The sequence below is a fragment of the Hypomesus transpacificus genome, chromosome 1, assembly GCF_021917145.1.
Source record: "Hypomesus transpacificus isolate Combined female chromosome 1, fHypTra1, whole genome shotgun sequence".
In the NCBI taxonomy this organism is placed as follows: domain Eukaryota; kingdom Metazoa; phylum Chordata; class Actinopteri; order Osmeriformes; family Osmeridae; genus Hypomesus; species Hypomesus transpacificus.
The window spans coordinates 4,978,525-4,996,028 of record NC_061060.1 but is presented as its reverse complement, the minus strand read 5'-3'; the positions used below and the strand labels follow the sequence as shown (position 1 = coordinate 4,996,028).

General features: G+C 48.4%; 1 protein-coding gene across 1 annotated transcript in view; it reads right to left on the bottom strand.

The window, feature by feature from the left end:
• Positions 1-1,825: 1,825 nt before the first annotated feature.
• The window catches only part of aff2 (AF4/FMR2 family, member 2), a 48,408-nt gene continuing 32,729 nt past the window's right edge, over positions 1,826-17,504 (bottom strand). The window contains exons 6-16 of the mRNA XM_047021807.1: positions 15,267-16,487; positions 14,894-15,009; positions 11,810-12,080; positions 10,906-11,042; positions 10,400-10,463; positions 9,453-9,589; positions 6,354-6,425; positions 5,579-5,672; positions 5,048-5,097; positions 3,115-3,344; positions 1,826-2,220 (exon numbers count right to left, since the gene is read on the bottom strand). Coding sequence (XP_046877763.1) covers positions 2,099-2,220; positions 3,115-3,344; positions 5,048-5,097; positions 5,579-5,672; positions 6,354-6,425; positions 9,453-9,589; positions 10,400-10,463; positions 10,906-11,042; positions 11,810-12,080; positions 14,894-15,009; positions 15,267-16,487 — 2,514 coding nt within the window. The 3' untranslated portion in view covers positions 1,826-2,098. The remainder of the gene's footprint in view (positions 2,221-3,114; positions 3,345-5,047; positions 5,098-5,578; positions 5,673-6,353; positions 6,426-9,452; positions 9,590-10,399; positions 10,464-10,905; positions 11,043-11,809; positions 12,081-14,893; positions 15,010-15,266; positions 16,488-17,504) is intronic.

Genomic DNA, 17,504 nt, shown 5'->3' with positions numbered 1-17,504 from the left:
AGGCTCATTGATTGATAAATATTTTTTTATTAAGCCAATCTCTTGAGATCCCTCCAAGAGATAGTTGACCATAATAGCTGCCAAGAACCCACATTTCTGTGAACACAGACTCATATGGTTACACACACACAAACACAGAGTTGGGACAAGCTAGATAACTCCCTGGCTGGCAGTTTGGGACATTTTGACAGTGAGTGTTATTTTGCATAAAGACAATAAACACTTCTATTTTGTTTCAACACCTATTCATGATTGTGATATAACACTGGAGTGTTCAAAATACTAATCAGAGACACATCATGGACAACCTCAGTTTCATTGTATCGCTTCTCAATCATGGTTTTCCCCCCAAGTGATTTCAGTTATGCTAGGACTTCGTACACGTTTCCACTAATCTAAACGATTTTGAATTTTCATTTGGGTAGTTGGTTGCTCTACAGTTCCACAGTTCCAAAAAACAACACCTAATAACGTCACATGTAAAAATGATTAATGAGTCAAACATCAAGTGATTCTTACAATCCAGTTATTTTTTTGTCAGATATTGGTTTGTTCTGTTTTAATTTTTTGGGGGGACACTCCAAAATATGTAATTGGTTTGATGACCTCATTGTATTAGGTATAAACTCCTTTAAAAAGTATTTAACAAGTAGGAAACACTGCATGTGCATTAAATGCCTCTCTCTGTACTGTCAGTGCCTTTCTTGCCCAAACAAAAGTATTTGGGGGCGAATATTGCAGAGCGGTTTGAAATTCTAATCTTAGGTCATGTTAAATATCTCAGAACAACCCATATTTACGATCATCATCATCATCAAAACAGCGATGGTTAGAAATTTGATACAAGTCAGTCACACATTTGCAATTTTAAAGCCAAGCCTGGTATCAGAATTGCCAGTAAAAAGTACAAGTAATTCGTGGTTTTACGAAAAAAATCTAATATACCAATATGGTATGGAAAAATCATTTAGATTCATTCTTGTTCTTAAATATAGACTCTTAATAATTTTCACTGGATCCAGAGGCACTTTGTATATTCAGAGTGAAAATCCTATTTCACATACATCCTCATTGTCTCACATACACATTCAGCAATGGTAAAATGATGAATGGTAACACTTGGACCATGCAAAAGCACACAATCCCACTATCCCCCCCCCCCCCACACACACACAGCCTCAAGTCCTCTCACATTTACATGAAAATACTTACAAAGAAAACAAGCTCACGCACACACGCCCTCCTAGTAATCAGTGTGTGTATAGTACAACAAATCGTTTTCGAACGATCAGGCCAATTTCAAATACACTGACAATTAGATGTACAACTAAGCACAGAACACAGATGGCGTTTATGATGTCATCACCTACGGATTAAGTGTTCCCAGTGTGAACATGCACAAATGACCCCGCCCATATTTATTATCAAAGAGTTGTGATCTACACACATCACAGCAGGTGGGCGGGATGAGAGATCAGAAACCTAACCCTCAGAAGCAATAACAGAAGTTTCCAGATTACCAGTTTGTAGTTTGTGTCGGTATGGTTGGTTGTTGAACAAATTCAGTTAAAACAGGAAAGTTACTGGATTTCAACATGTGGCGCATGACTTGGTGAGCGATCCTACCTCCAACAGACCTGTGCTGGTCAGCCTTGTTTTCTTTACTGGGAAGGAGGTTGTGACCATCAGAACAGTGGACAAGCTCAGTAGTGAGAACAGGAGAGACAGACACAGAGCTGATGGTGAACTTGAAGGAAACTGGAGACCTTTGATGTTCTGATGTGTTGAGGGGAAATACTGACTTACTGGGTATGGGGGTATTTGGGTCAGAAGGTAGGGATATGCTGGCTGGTAGGTGGGTTGTGGTTGGACAGAAGAGATGCTGGTGGAGGTAGCGATGAATGTGAGACAGTGGCAGGTCCAGTTGCACTGTGGTCCCAAGCCTGGGCCTAGTCCAGCCTCAACCCAAATCCTAGGTTCAAACTCCAATCACAGGCCCTGGCTTCAGTTCTCATCCCAGTCCATAATCCCAAGATCAGACCCAAACCTAGTCCTAGCTCCAGTCCAAGGCCCAGTCCCAGGTCCTAGTAGACCAGCACTATAAAAGGTGAGCCTCGATCCTGAGCCAGTGCAGGCCTTGTCTGATGTAGCGCACCAGGTCAGTCATGCTGCTTAGCTGGCTCAGAGGCTCCAGCACTGAGTCCAACTCCTCAAAGAATTCTTCAGGAGGAGAGAGAGGGAAAGAGAAACACAAAGATAACAACAGCATGAATCTACTGGTACGGTTGAGAGCGATGCAGTAAAGGTGATGTGTCCAAATGTGTGTGCTTGAATACACTTTGTGTAAGTGGGTCTCTCTCTCTATGTGTGTGTGAAAGAGAAGGGGCGGTGAGTGTATGTGTGTGCCTGCAGGTGCATTAGTGAGACTAACATTTCTACAAGACATGATAACAGGTCACACTAATTTCAGTCTTTTCTCCCTTTTCCTTTTCTCTGTCTGAAGAAAACACACATTAACAGTGGATTTAAAAAACAGCATGCCAGTAGCCAGTGCACCTGTGTGCTTGCATCTTGTGTGTGTGTGTGTATGTGTGTGTGTGCAAATTGAGCGGCCCATCTGGACACACAGAGTCATAACTCGAGCCGTTCTTGTCTCATTTCCACCAAAGACTATGTCACACAGGGCAGGTGGAGCCCATTAGGAGATCAGCCAGAGAGGAGGGGAGGTGGAAGAGGGCATCACAGCAGCTGTTAATGGGCTAGCTAGCTTCTTCTTGAAACTGCCAGTGGTCCCTCTCTCTCTCTCTCTCTCTCTCTCTCTCTCTCTCTCTCTCTCTCTCTCTCTCTCTCTCTCTCTCTCTCTCTCACACACACACACACACACATGCGTTTGCACACACTAAGTGGACTTTAATCTACAAAGCCACAACTACATAGGGAATGGACATCAATGTACACACATACATAAAACCCACAAGGGTACAGACACCTTGGCTTCCCATGGCCTGCATGTCATTCCAGTGTTGGTGAAATGCTGACGTGACTGATTTACGTGTGTTTAGGTTGTGTGTGTGTTTGTGTGTGTGTGTGTGTGGAGTGCCTCCATAACTCTACCATGGCTCTCGACTGCCAGTCTCTCGGCGGTGTCCCAGTGTTCGTAGCTGCGGAGGATGTTGTTGGTGATGTTGACGTGGCTGGCCGCCATGTGGTGGATCCTCTGGGGGATGGCCACGCTGCCGGAGGGGGCGGAGCCCGTCTGGCCCGACGGGCCGCCGCCGCCGCTACTGCAGACGGAACTGACCGGAGACGGACTCAGAGAGAGGGGCGACGGAGTGCCGGTACTCCTGGAATGAGATCCCCACATGAAAGGTTAAACACGGTTTGTTGGTTCTTTGTCTGGCGATAGTGTTGTTTGTTCACCGGATATCACCCTCTAGAATGAATGGGAATTGACAGAAATGTAGAATCTCAGAGATAGTCTGTACACTGTATACTGTATTCCTCAGTCGGATGTCCAGAAAACCGTGAATGAACAACACCTTTAAAGCGTATAATTAACAGAATGGGCACTGTATCCTGTTTTATAGAAAATTCACACATGAATGAAGGTTTTTTTGTAATTTGTAGCCAAGGCCTGTGAGGTTGGGGAAAACTGGGATAGTGAAACCTGCGCACATAAATGTAAATAGACCAATTAGTTTACAGCTGGCGGCATTACTGTTTGAGCTAAGACTCTTTTTTGCACTTTTACATGAAACCGATGCATGTCCTCTCGTCGGATTTAAAAACACTCTTTAGTGGGCGTAATCATTAACACTGATCTGGCCTGTATAAAGTGCAGTGAACTGGAGGGTATTTGTAGGCTGACACCTCTAGCCTCGTTCTCTGTCAGCTCTCCTCGGCCATCAATCTGCTGACGTATTCATCAGTCTGTTAGCTGCGGACGCAAACGACCCGGCTTGGGGTCCTGTAATTCGCTGCGAGATTGAGCGGCTTGCCGCTTCGCCCCGTGAAGTGAAATTATGTTCCCTGTCAACACCCCCTGCTCTCACTCCTCCCCCCCTCTCTCTCTTTATTTCTCTCTTTCTCTCTCTCTCCTGCCCGCAGAGGTTTCACTCAAATAAACAAAGGCTCCAGGAAAAAGGAGGGGAAAAAAAGGAGATTGATGATTGTCAAGGAGAGAACAAACAAACAGGAGGAAGGATTGTCAGAGAGAAGAGGTGCAGTCGGAATTCATGTTAATCAGAGCTCCATTGGGTATCGGGGACCCAGCCGACAAGGTAAAGGAGGGATTAGGGAGCCCTGTGTGGGGTTAGCGTGGCTTGGGTGGACCCTGGAAAGGGCTGGAGGAGAGGGTGGATAGCAGGAGGTCGTGTTGATCAGAGCTCCAGCAGGAAAGGGAGCTAGCTTGGCAGGGTAAAGGGGGGATTAGGGAGCCCTCTGTGGGGTTAGCATGGCTGGGAAAAGGCCCTGGAAAAGACTGGAGGAGGCTGGGGAAAGCTGTTAAAGCCTGGAGAGTGGAAAGTTAGGGGGGCTAGGGAGGGCTACGGTGGATGTTGAGAGGCTGGGAAAAGGCTGGAGAAGCCATGGATATGAGGCTAATTGGTTTTGACAGCTCCTCACACAGTCGAACAGCAGGCCTGGGCCGGGCTAAGGCTGTGAGGGCTGAGGAGGAGCTAACCCTGGCCTTATACCAGACAGGTTGGAGGAAGAGAGTGGCTGGCTGCCAAACACACACACACACCCATGGACACACACTCTTGACTCACAATAGGACCACCTAGTGCTCCAGTGCAACATAGAGGACACAGGGTGGAGGCATTACATCATGTTGTCTTTCCTGTTTACCAAATTACTGGTGAGTGTTTTCCTACAGGCACTGTTGTCTTCCCTGAGATAAATAAAATGCCATTGAGTTCAATGGAATTGAGCTGAATCCACTGAACATCACAGATGTAGAACAGAGCCCTATTAACTCTATGCTGGACACCCCTCAGGAGCATGACAGATTCATGAGAGTCACATGATAGGTTAAGTGGATACTCACTTCCCATTGGCTCCCCAGGGTGAAGGTGCTTGGGAACTTTTGGAAGAGTTCTGAATCAGGAAGAGAGAGAGTTTGGTTAGCATGTAGCAGTTGGCTGCATTTTTGCTGACATGCAGCATACATAATACATCAACGTAATGCAAACAGTGGCTAATTAATTTAAGCATGCTTTGACACTAACAATGCATGTATATAATTGATATAGTTAATTTGCACAGCAACAGCAAAATAAGACAAATGGGGTTTAATAACTTCATGCAAAATTAATGAGGGGAAGTCATTCAAACAAAAAAATAATTGTGTTCAGAAATCCTAATTGGCTTTGCATGTTTGACAATTTATATTTTTTTTGCCGCAAAGTTAATTAATGCATTTTTTATGTGTTTAGGTGTAGTATATACAGTGCATTCATCTTAAAAATGTCTCATAGAGTAACTAGCCAACAATTGCATTTGATGCAATTTTTACTATCATAACACATCTCCATAACGTTCCTGGGCAACTAGGGCCAAGGCAGTATTGCGGTGTTACCTTGAAATACTCCATGAGGGAACGAGAGTATTTCACAGCATGGTCCTTCTTCAGCTTGAACATTCTCAGGTACAGCAGAGATAAACAGCGATTGCTGTGAACAAACAAAACAAACGATTACACACCCCACATTGGCAGCACAAGACTTTCACTGCATGTTCCATTCCCCGAACAAAACCTCCTCTATGACATTTTTTAAATATAGATTGCATCATTGTATCTCTGAATGTCTGTAACTATCAACAGAAATCTAAAACCGTTCCATTGGTAATTATACCCTTCATACGATGTATGTAAGTAAATCCTGCGAGTCACATTCCAGGCCTTGCTGTCATGTCTTCTCACCCTAACATCTGTGATGGGCTGTATACAACATGACACAGCCGGGAGGAAATATTTCATTATTCTTTAATAGCTTAATGAAATAGGGGGATAATGATCCACTCTAAGCTGATTAAGTGCTTCCACACAGTTTTAAAGCTCCCTTCAAGATACATAAGATCCGATTGGCAAAGGAGGAGTGATGGCTGATGGGAGATTTAAGAGGTGTCAGAGCTACGTGTAGGGTTTAGCTGCTAACGTCTTGAGGAGTTGTCTGGATTTCACTGAAATCAGCCTGATCAGTGATCACCCACACACGCATACACACACACACACACACACACCGGCCTGTCACTCTATTATAATATCCTCCAGCAAACTGCCGTTGCCTGTTCACCGCGCTCCTGCACAAGAAATAGACGCTCAGATTAAAACCCAGCAGGGAGAAACTCACCACAACACAGCTAATTTCTTCTCGGCAACCGTCGCCGAGTGACTCGTGAAGTTCTTTAACCTCATGGCGTACCTTTAAAGAGAGCGGGAGCAGACAAAAGACAAGCTGATCACAAATCGCAGTCACACACCACCTCTATTCCCTTGTCAGACTTCCAGTCATTTCATTTAGTGTGACAAAGGGACGCAGTGACCGAGGGTTCATAAAACCCAGGCCGCACCCGGTAAACGCCACAGCCTCGTGGCGTTCTGATGGGGTTTAATGGCTTCTGAAGAAAAGATTTCAATCAGCCGAGCGCGGATCCCCGTGCGGCAGAATGAGCTACAGGCACCATCTATTCTCATTCAGCCTGCCATTAATACAATCAGAGACCTGCTAATTGCCTGACTTGTGGGGTAGGTCTGAGCCTCAGAGGCTGAAATGATGCTCATTTTCTACAGAGGACACCTGGGACTGCTGGACAAGGCTGTGTGTGAATGCCTACATTCATGCATGCGAGAGTCTGTGTGAGTGCTGAACTCAACAGTGACAATTACAGGTTTCCTTTTTATGCTCCATACATGCCAATGTACAGTACAAACAAAGCATTTTATATTTTTTCATTTCCTTATATATATTGTGTATATATTATTGGACCCTTCGTTAAATTAGTTATTTAAGCATGTATATATAATTTAAAGGCTGAATTAAGCATTAAAAGGTTTGTTAATGTTGCTTTGTTGGTATCCATGTGAGGCTGAGGTGAGGGAGTGAGGCTGAGGGAGTGAGGCTGAGGTGAGGGAGTGAGGCTGAGGTGAGGATGTGAGGCTGAGGTGAGGGTGTGAGGCTGAGGTGAGGATGTGAAGCTGAGGTGAGGATGTGAGGCTGAGGTGAGGGAGTGAGGCTGAGGTGAGGGAGTGAGGCTGAGGTGAGGATGTGAGGCTGAGGTGAGGGAGTGAGGCTGAGGTGAGGATGTGAGGCTGAGGTGAGGATGTGAGGCTGAGGTAAGGATGTGAGGCTGAGGTGAGGGAGTGAGGCTGAGGTGAGGATGTGAGGCTGAGGTGAGGGAGTGAGGCTGAGGTGAGGATGTGAGGCTGAGGTGAGGATGTGAGGCTGAGGTGAGGGTGTGAGGCTGAGGTGTGAGGCTGAGGTTAGGATGTGAGGCTGAGGTGAGGATGTGAGGCTGAGGTGAGGATGTGAGGCTGAGGTGAGGGTTTGAGGCTGAGGTGCAGGTCAGAGGCTGAGGTGAGGATGTGAGGCTGAGGTGAGGGTGTGAGGCTGAGGTGAGGATGTGAGGCTGAGGTGAGGATGTGAGGCTGAGGTGAGGATGTGAGGCTGAGGTAAGGATGTGAGGCTGAGGTGAGGGTGTGAGGCTGAGGTAAGGATGTGAGGCTGAGGTGAGGGAGTGAGGCTGAGGTGAGGATGTGAGGCTGAGGTGAGGGAGTGAGGCTGAGGTGAGGATGTGAGGCTGAGGTGAGGAGGTGAGGCTGAGGTGAGGGTGTGAGGCTGAGGTGTGAGGCTGAGGTTAGGATGTGAGGCTGAGGTGAGGATGTGAGGCTGAGGTGAGGATGTGAGGCTGAGGTGAGGGTTTGAGGCTGAGGTGCAGGTCAGAGGCTGAGGTGAGGATGTGAGGCTGAGGTGAGGGTGTGAGGCTGAGGTGAGGATGTGAAGCTGAGGTGAGGATGTGAGGCTGAGGTGAGGATGTGAGGCTGAGGTGAGGGTGTGAAGCTGAGGTGAGGATGTGAGGCTGAGGTGAGGATGTGAGGCTGAGGTGAGGGTGTGAGGCTGAGGTGTGAGGCTGAGGTTAGGATGTGAGGCTGAGGTGAGGATGTGAGGCTGAGGTTAGGATGTGAGGCTGAGGTGAGGGTTTGAGGCTGAGGTGCAGGTCAGAGGCTGAGGTGAGGATGTGAGGCTGAGGTGAGGATGTGAGGCTGAGGTGAGGGTGTGAGGCTGAGGTGAGGATGTGAAGCTGAGGTGAGGATGTGAGGCTGAGGTGAGGATGTGAGGCTGAGGTGAGGATGTGAGGCTGAGGTGAGGGTGTGAGGCTGAGGTGAGGATGTGAAGCTGAGGTGAGGATGTGAGGCTGAGGTGAGGATGTGAGGCTGAGGTGAGGATGTGAGGCTGAGGTAAGGATGTGAGGCTGAGGTGAGGGTGTGAGGCTGAGGTAAGGATGTGAGGCTGAGGTGAGGGAGTGAGGCTGAGGTGAGGATGTGAGGCTGAGGTGAGGGAGTGAGGCTGAGGTGAGGATGTGAGGCTGAGGTGAGGAGGTGAGGCTGAGGTGAGGGTGTGAGGCTGAGGTGTGAGGCTGAGGTTAGGATGTGAGGCTGAGGTGAGGATGTGAGGCTGAGGTGAGGATGTGAGGCTGAGGTGAGGGTTTGAGGCTGAGGTGCAGGTCAGAGGCTGAGGTGAGGATGTGAGGCTGAGGTGAGGGTGTGAGGCTGAGGTGAGGATGTGAAGCTGAGGTGAGGATGTGAGGCTGAGGTGAGGATGTGAGGCTGAGGTGAGGGTGTGAAGCTGAGGTGAGGATGTGAGGCTGAGGTGAGGATGTGAGGCTGAGGTGAGGGTGTGAGGCTGAGGTGTGAGGCTGAGGTTAGGATGTGAGGCTGAGGTGAGGATGTGAGGCTGAGGTTAGGATGTGAGGCTGAGGTGAGGGTTTGAGGCTGAGGTGCAGGTCAGAGGCTGAGGTGAGGATGTGAGGCTGAGGTGAGGATGTGAAGCTGAGGTGAGGATGTGAGGCTGAGGTGAGGATGTGAGGCTGAGGTGAGGATGTGAAGCTGAGGTGAGGATGTGAGGCTGAGGTGAGGATGTGAGGCTGAGGTTAGGATGTGAGGCTGAGGTGAGGGTTTGAGGCTGAGGTGCAGGTCAGAGGCTGAGGTGAGGATGTGAGGCTGAGGTGAGGATGTGAGGCTGAGGTGAGGATGTGAGGCTGAGGTGAGGGTGTGAGGCTGAGGTGAGGATGTGAAGCTGAGGTGAGGATGTGAGGCTGAGGTGAGGATGTGAGGCTGAGGTGAGGATGTGAGGCTGAGGTGAGGATGTGAGGCTGAGGTGAGGGTGTGAGGCTGAGGTGAGGATGTGAGGCTGAGGTGAGGGTGTGAGGCTGAGGTGAGGGTGTAGGGTTACCGGATGAGCTCCACGGTCTCAGAGTACATGGTGTAGGGAGACTTTGCCTCCAGCGGGTCTCTCTCCATGGCGTTGCCACACTCGATGAACGACAGCGCGCCATCGGCGTAGTTCACCGCCTTGCCAAACTTCTCCATCTGAAGGTGGACAGATGGACAGAGGGACATACGCATAAACACATCAATTAATGAATCCCCCTTTGTAACTCTCCATAAAATCCCATGTTGAGGTTGGAATCCAATTATTAAGCCTCTGTTAACGGGTGAGTAAATTAACTCTGATCTGAAACTGCCTTTTTGAGGAGACTGAAGGGGTGTGTGAGGGCATGTGTGAGAGAGCTCCTTTAGAGGCGGATCACCCAGAGGCACTTTGGGAGAATGACTGGACTAGACAAGGGCTCTTCTCTCTCTCTCTCTCTCTCTCTCTCTCTCTCTCTCTCTCTCTCTCTCTCTCTCTCTCTCTCTCTCTCTCTCTCTCTCTCTCTCTCTCACACACACATACATACACTCTGTCTCACTCTCTCTTGTCCACCCTTTGGCGTTCTGCCTCGTAGGACCATTGTGTGTGTGTGTTCATGTGAGGATTTCAAGAGAAATGTGGCCAGCAGGGCTTTTAATTTGGTGTTTCAGTCAGTACAGCTGGCTAATGGCACAAGGCAGTTGTTTGTTAATGGGTTTATAGAACAGGAGTCAGTAGCTTTTCAGATTTCTGAAGCCACCCCCAAAAATGTGTCTGCTTATTGACTAGAGGAGGCGGAATAATTCACAGTTTACAGAGCAAGAAGGATTTATTGCCTTTGATATTTGCAGCAAGAGCAAACACTGAGAATAGTAATTAACATTCTCTTAATGTGTTTTTTATTTGTGTGTTGATGCACTTGTTAAGGTGATCAGTTAGTTTGATGTACTTCTATGGTGGAATCAGAGATCTGAAACGGCAGTTTTTACCAGTGCGTCGGCCTTGTGCTTCAGTTTCTTAGCCTCCTGCATGTAGTAGTCTGCACTGTGAACCCTGCATGAAAAAAACATACATTTGATCAATTGCTTGACTGTACAAAAAGAAATTCCCCTGCATTGCTCTCTATGATTTGATTATTGCCTTTTTTTCATGATAGATCAACGATCCATGTGGAAGGGTCCAAACCAGGGAAAATGTTCTGACCCCCTCCCAGGCCAAAGGGCAATATCTTTTTCTGCCTCCCTTTACATTTCAATTAACATTAAGGTTTACATTACTGCATTGTGCTTGTCACTGTGGCTTGGCACAGGGGCTGAGGGCAGCATGGATTGGGTGTTAGGAGTGCTTAAAGACTTGGCTCTAAGCCTACATAGCCATACATAAATATGCTCAACTAGATGGCGCATGTTTGGTTCAGCGTCATGCACACAGCAAAGCGTTGTTGACTGTGTGGCACTATGGGAACTGGAGGCTTGAACACTGAGGGAACACATACGTGTTGTTGAACGTGAGCTTGGGTCTCCGCGGCTCTGCCTGCTCCATGGACATGGACGACGGGTTCGACCACATATCTGAGTCCGACTGGCCGTTGCCGTGGAAACCGCTGCAGGGCTTGCCGTGGGTGTCCTCCTCCTGAGGAAGAGGGGGGCGGGGTAGGGGGCGGGGGATGAGGGAGGAGGGGGGACGCTAATTAGCTTACACTGGATTTAATAATAATACTATGCTGTATGCTAATGACATACTGCTGATTTCAAAATGCTAGTTACGTAGCCGGTGTGTGTGTCGTTGTTTGTGTGTATATATATCGTTTTGCATTTGTGGTGTGTTGCAGTTGAGTGCCCCCCCCCCCCCCCCCCCCCCCCCCCCACCACCATCATCTCCCTCTACTCTGAGTCCTGCTCTAACATATTCAGCACATGGGATCCATTTTCTTCTCTTCAAGGCTATTTTGAAATCCCTCCAACGGATAATTAGATTTGCCAAAACACAGGAACCAGCGGTGGAGGGGCCTAGAGCAGAGCAACAATGCAAAACCCACCACCGTCCCTCAGACTCCCTCTGTGGAATTACACAGATTTTTCTCTGCGAACTGGACAGGCACTCGACTCGTGTCCCTGTCAACAAACTGAACGTGTAACTGTCTCACACATTTCTTTCCACACTAACAATTAATCCAGATGGTCCCACGCATATTCTCTCATTAACCAAGGATGGTAATACCCTGGAGTCATACTCAGACTACGAGATCAACAAATAAACAAATCTATTTCTAGATGTACATTTTATCATATATTCATGAATTCAATTATTCTTCCCAGAGAAAAGTCGCTGCCATTGGCCACCATAAAGCCACCTTGGATAACATCACCAGCAGAAAGCATAAACACATATCAACTTACACTGCTCGTCTTAGAATGCGAAAAAGCTTTGCCGTCTCCCCTGCGGTGTTTGTGAGAGGAGGAGGAGGACGTGGAGGAGGAGGAGGAGGAGCAGGGGGGCAGGGAGAGGCCCAGGGCAGGGAAGGTGCTGGTGATGGGGCCGCTGGCCCCACCGTCCTGGCCAAAAGAGGAGCTACACTCGCTGGGTCTGCCTTGTCGCGGGGGCTCGTCGGAGAGGGGCGACAGCAAGGGGGGAAGCAGTTTCTCCTTCCTGGACTGTCTCCTTAAGGAGCTGCGAGACAACAGAGTAAGTAGAAAGAAAGATATGGATATATAGAATATGGATGGATAAACCGAGTGAGAAAAAAGATATGTTGTGGAGGTTAGGGTGATTTTGAAATATCTACATGAAGACATGAAAAGAGGAAATATTACTTTAAATGGAGAGGATAGCAATGAATCAAAATTTTCTTTTTTTATATTGACAGGAAAATGGATAAGAAATCCACAACGTATCTGACTACACTTCCTGTATGTCAGTACATTTCATGACAACGTTCCATTCCATTCAACGCTTGAAAGGAGACCATTCATCTATTCACGTTCAAACCTAATTGATCCAAACGACATGCCTGAAATAGCAGCCCCTGTTCGACGCCGAGCAGCTACTTGGTATTCTCAAGGTGTTCGGGAGACAGAGTCAGGGAGAAAAGGAACAATGCCTGGCCTTCCCTCACACAGTGGCACACTCTGGAGTTAAGGAGGTACCGTCGGTTCCTCAAGCCTTTGAAATACCAGACAATCTCCTGTCTCTCCCCATCAAAGCACTAGATGGATGGAGAGCACACAAAAAAGGATAAATGATTCTGACTGGTTGAGGGCTTTGGTTAGATGGAAAAGAAGACTTTACTGTACGTTCAGGGCTGAGAGGGAGCACACTATCATAACCTATTGTTACGGATCATTCTTGGATCTTTGGAAGGTTACAGTAGTGACTGTAGTATCTGATTACTTAAAATTGGCTCTTGAAGTGAATTAAGGCAGATAATCAGATGTTAGTCTAATAATTAATATTTTCCATTGTAGGTTATTAAACTAGATTCAATTTCTAGCGGATTCAATTAATTTCTAGAAAATAAAATTAAGTACGTCCCTGCATATTGTCTGTCAGGGCCAAAGTGTAATATGGGACAGACACGTCAGTATTAGTTATTTGTTATTATGAAGCACATTTTTTATAAGGACACTGAATTTCAGCAAATTTTCACCCAATATTAGAAACTGCACCTTCCTCCTTCTTGAACTCAAAAATGAGACTACAAGCTTCTCCGCTGTTCTATTTGACCCCATCTGTGTTATGAGCCAGCAGGCTACACCTCCGTGGGCGCAGACCGGAGAGCGATGGAAGCGGGGAGAGAGAGAACAGCTCCTGGTCTGACGGAGCCAAATATTGATTGATGGTCTAGCGGAACGGCAGCGTTCTGTGACAGGACACTTGGATTTACAGTCTTCTTGTGTTAGCAACAGGAGCACATGCATCCTCCCCCCACACTGGCAGAGCACTGGCCCAGTCTGTCAGAGGAAGCCCTGCACAAACACAGACGCCAGTTGGCACTATTCGGGTTCTGAGAGGACTGAGTTAGTAATTAGGGATGCGCTGGTATCTCTACCCCTTTATCAAATGAAACAAATCCCCAGTTTGTTTCTAGTTAAGACATGTTAGAATAGAGTAGGCCCCTACAAGTGTGGACAGAGCTATTCATGGGAGTAGAACAAAGACAGGTTCCAGGTCTGTTTGTGTGCAGAGCTGGCTGTGTTCCGCGTGGTCTGCATGCTAGCTAGACTAGGTGAGAAGGCCTGGGGGGGTTCGAAGCCACACACAACGTTTCAACAAGATAACGCTCCATCACATAGAAAACGTTAGAACGTTCTCTGCGCTATTTCACCGTTCCAGATCCTTCCTTCTTTGTCTCTATTGTGTTACCCTGCTTTATTAAGAACAGCAAGAACACAGTCGAAATCAGGGTTTTGTCCAGGTTTGGCTATCTTAAGTCAATATGGAATTTCCAAACCATCGAGGCTGTTAAACTCCTTATTAAATCTCACCATGGCCCCCTCATGGCCACTATTCTTCTCACATTGTTTGCAACAACAGATAATGTCTGTCTCTCCTTCCCACAAACCCGTGGAGGTTTGATATACCGAGAGAAAGTGCTTAGCTAGCTGCACACTGCCTGAGGCTTGAACTACAGGACGGAGACCAAAAAAAAGAAAAAGAAAAAAGAACTGGCTGGAAACCTAATTAGGATGATGTTGTTAGGTTATTCCGGAACGGCAGCATATTTCCCTCCGTTTTATGGCGCCTGAAAACGAGCCTTTGCGCATACGTTTACAGCGTTAATAAAAAGCATCTTTTAGTCTCCAATCTGATTAAGAGGGTGAAGATTTGGCTTTGAAGCTGTCTAAACAGGGTTGATTTAGAGACATTGAGAAGACAGGCTGTATTTCAGACGCTGGACCGAAAACACTTTTCTGAACAAGACGTGGGAGAAGCCTCATATTTTAAACTGGAGGTAATCATTTAAAGAGATTTGCGTAGTGATTAGTGGGGATGTTTTGGCAGAAGATGCGGGCAACTGGCTGCATGACCCTGAGGCCTCATGTCACACACACACACACACGCCCACACATGCCCACACACACACACACACACACACACACACACGCCCTCCTGATAATCCCTTGGTCCAGCACTAATAGAGTGCCTAAAATTAGCCAGACAGCTGCATTAGCTCTCCTGTCAGTGTCAAACCTTCAATGTCACGAGCAGGGCAAAGCCATAAATGATGAATGTAATTCTCACATGTGCTGCTAACGCCACAGCATGTCCTCTCTGTCCCCAAACAGAACTCAAAGCGTAGGCTTTGACAAAAGACCACACACTGGACACCTCCCCCCCCCGCCGAGAGGACAGCACCGTGATGAAAGCACCGTGCTCTTTCACTACAACCGAGTGTTGAGTTTGTAACCCCCCCCCCCTCCCTGTCTTAAGCACGTGACCTCCATCACAGGAGCGCTCTCTGCTGTGCAGCCAGGGCCACTTACTCTTTTGTGCCAGAGCTCTTGTGGTTGTGTATTGGCGAGATGCAGGGAGGCAGGAGCAGGGAGTCAGCCTCCAAGCGAAGCTTCTTGCTACCGTTGACCGCTTCACAATGCTCAGACTGAGGGGGGAAACAAGGGACGTTTGATAAGTGGTCCTGTGTGGAACAGGGACTTACGGGTTCTTGGAAAGCGACTGACAAGAGACAAAATCAGAAAGAGAGAGAGCAGTGGTATAAGCAGAGTAAAGAGAGTGAAAGAGAACATGTGTGTGTGTGTGTGTGAGAGAGAGAGAGAGAGAGAGAGAGAGAGAGAGAGAGAGAGAGAGAGAGAGAGAGAGAGAGAGAGAGAGAGAGAGAGCATGTGAAAGGTATCTTACCTTGTGTTTCCTCTTGCTCTTGCTAGGGGGCTTCTGGACAGGGGTCGAGGAAGACGGCACCTGCCGCCTGTGCTTGGCTCCACCCTCCCTCGTTTCCGCCATCTTGGCAGACACCGCATGCACAACAACCGGTGGCGGGGGCGGCGTGGGGTTGCGGGCCACTTCTTGCCCGGGTATCCTAGTCAGGAAGCTGAGCTCAATCTTTACCCAGAGGGACTTAATGTGCTCCAGGTCCCTTAGGGGGGAGAGGAGGTGGGTTTGGCCCAGCGGGGTGGGGGAGAACAGGGCCTCGGGGTCTTCTAAGTCCCCTACCCCTCCAGGGTCCGGTATGGATGTGCTGCTGGAGCTTCCCAGGCTGGTCACACTCAGGTTGGTGCTTCCCAGGGTGATACATTCCTTGGGCTTCAGGCCTCCCAAGCTGCCGAGGCTGCCCGTGGTGCTGGGTCCTGGGCCCGGTGGCAGAAGGACCTTCCCTGGCTCCTCCGGATCCGAGTGGCACTCGGACGAGGAGGACGACTCTGTCTCGATGAACTCTTTCGACTTGGGGACGATCTTGCTGGGTCCCCTGTGTTTCTTCTTGTCCACGGGCGGGGCGGGGGGCGCTGGCGGAGGGGGTGCAGGAGGAGCAGGGGCAGGAGGGGTAGGGGTGGAGGTGGTGCTGGTGTTGCGGGGCTCTTTCCTTGGGGCTGTCTTCCCGCTTGGGGCCTTGGTCCTTGGCCGGGGGGCCTCCAGTGGGAGGGGTGGAGGTGGGGGGTCCTTCTCCCTGGGGGGGTTGGTGGGGAGACTGGAGTGGGTGGGTCTGGGCCAGGGTGGATGGTGCTGCTGTTGGTCATCCAGGCTGGACGAGCGCTCTACCTTCCTGGGCTGTTTCTTCCCTGTGCTCCGCCGAGGTGCTGCTGGCTCCGCCCCCGCCACACCTGGAAATTTGCCCTTTGACCTTTGCCCCTCGGGTGCCCTCTGGACCGCTTTTGGCTTGGCTTTGTCGGGACTGAGAAGCCCTCGTGGGTTTTTAGGATCAGGCAGGGCCAGGGACGGGGTTGGATTGCCAGGTTTGGTCTTAACCCCTGGGGCGGGGCTCTCGGATGCCAGGTTGTGGGTGGGCTGGGAGCTAACGGGCGGAACATGGCTTTCTGGCTGAGGGGTTACCAGGGACTTGTTATGCGGAGTCACCTTGTTCAACCACTTGTCCAGCTGCCATTTGTTGGTGGATGGAGGTTCAGGCTAAGGAAGTTAAGAGAAGAAACATGGTTGAATAATTTAATAGAAATTTTACAAAACGGTCTTAAAATCCAGTTTGATCATGGACAAGATAGAGACATCCAGAATTTTTTTTTAATTAGGACTTCATCATAAGTTTTAATCATTTTTATGGAAATCCATGTGTTTTAATCAGCAAATACTGTGATGCTTTTACCAGCTTTGTGAGTTAGGACTATTAACAACCATTGGGAAAAAAAAGTCGAGTTTTATAGTACAAAGAAACATTCTGCACTTTTGATAGCACTACAGGCTAATCATAAAAACACCCCGTGTTGACTCATGGGTGTAAAATATGATAATTTCAATCGTCTCCTCCGAGTTATAGGACGTCCACAAACCAATGAGGCAGCGAGGGGATGAGGAGGTCGTTAAAACAGGCTTTCATCAACTCAGTGAATGACTAAGTATCTGCCTCTCTATCTCTCTGTGTCTTGCCCACCGCCACCCCCCCCCCCCCAACCACTGGTGACTCCATCTTTCTGGAGCATGCCATCTCAGATCATTTGTTTTCTGCCATTATGCCTCCAGCCTGGCATAAATCTCAGCTATGAAAAGCATAAAGACGGTCTTGAACGATGTCCTAAACGATATTGAGTCACTGGCGGAGAATTAAAGGAGGAAGTGGTGGAAATGAACTGGTGATGGAAAGGGGTGTTAAAAGCGGAGGGAGTTATGAAGCCGAAGGGAGGGTGGGGGTGTGAAAGGGTGCACACACAGGCACAAAAAAAAAAAAAAAAAAGTGCACACACTAACTTATCCAGTCTGACGCAAGCCTTCATAAAAGCTAATCTTCCACGCTGTTTTATTTCCAGGGGCCGCAGCCCGTCCCAGTCGTGGGCCGCTGTGAGATGCCTTCTGCTCTAGGAGGAGAGTTGGGAGTGAAAGCGACCAGTGGCAGTAACACATTAACACTAACAGGCTGGAAGTACGGGCAGTCCCCCGAGGGTCGGAGCAAAACACCAGTAAAGTGCTCTCAGA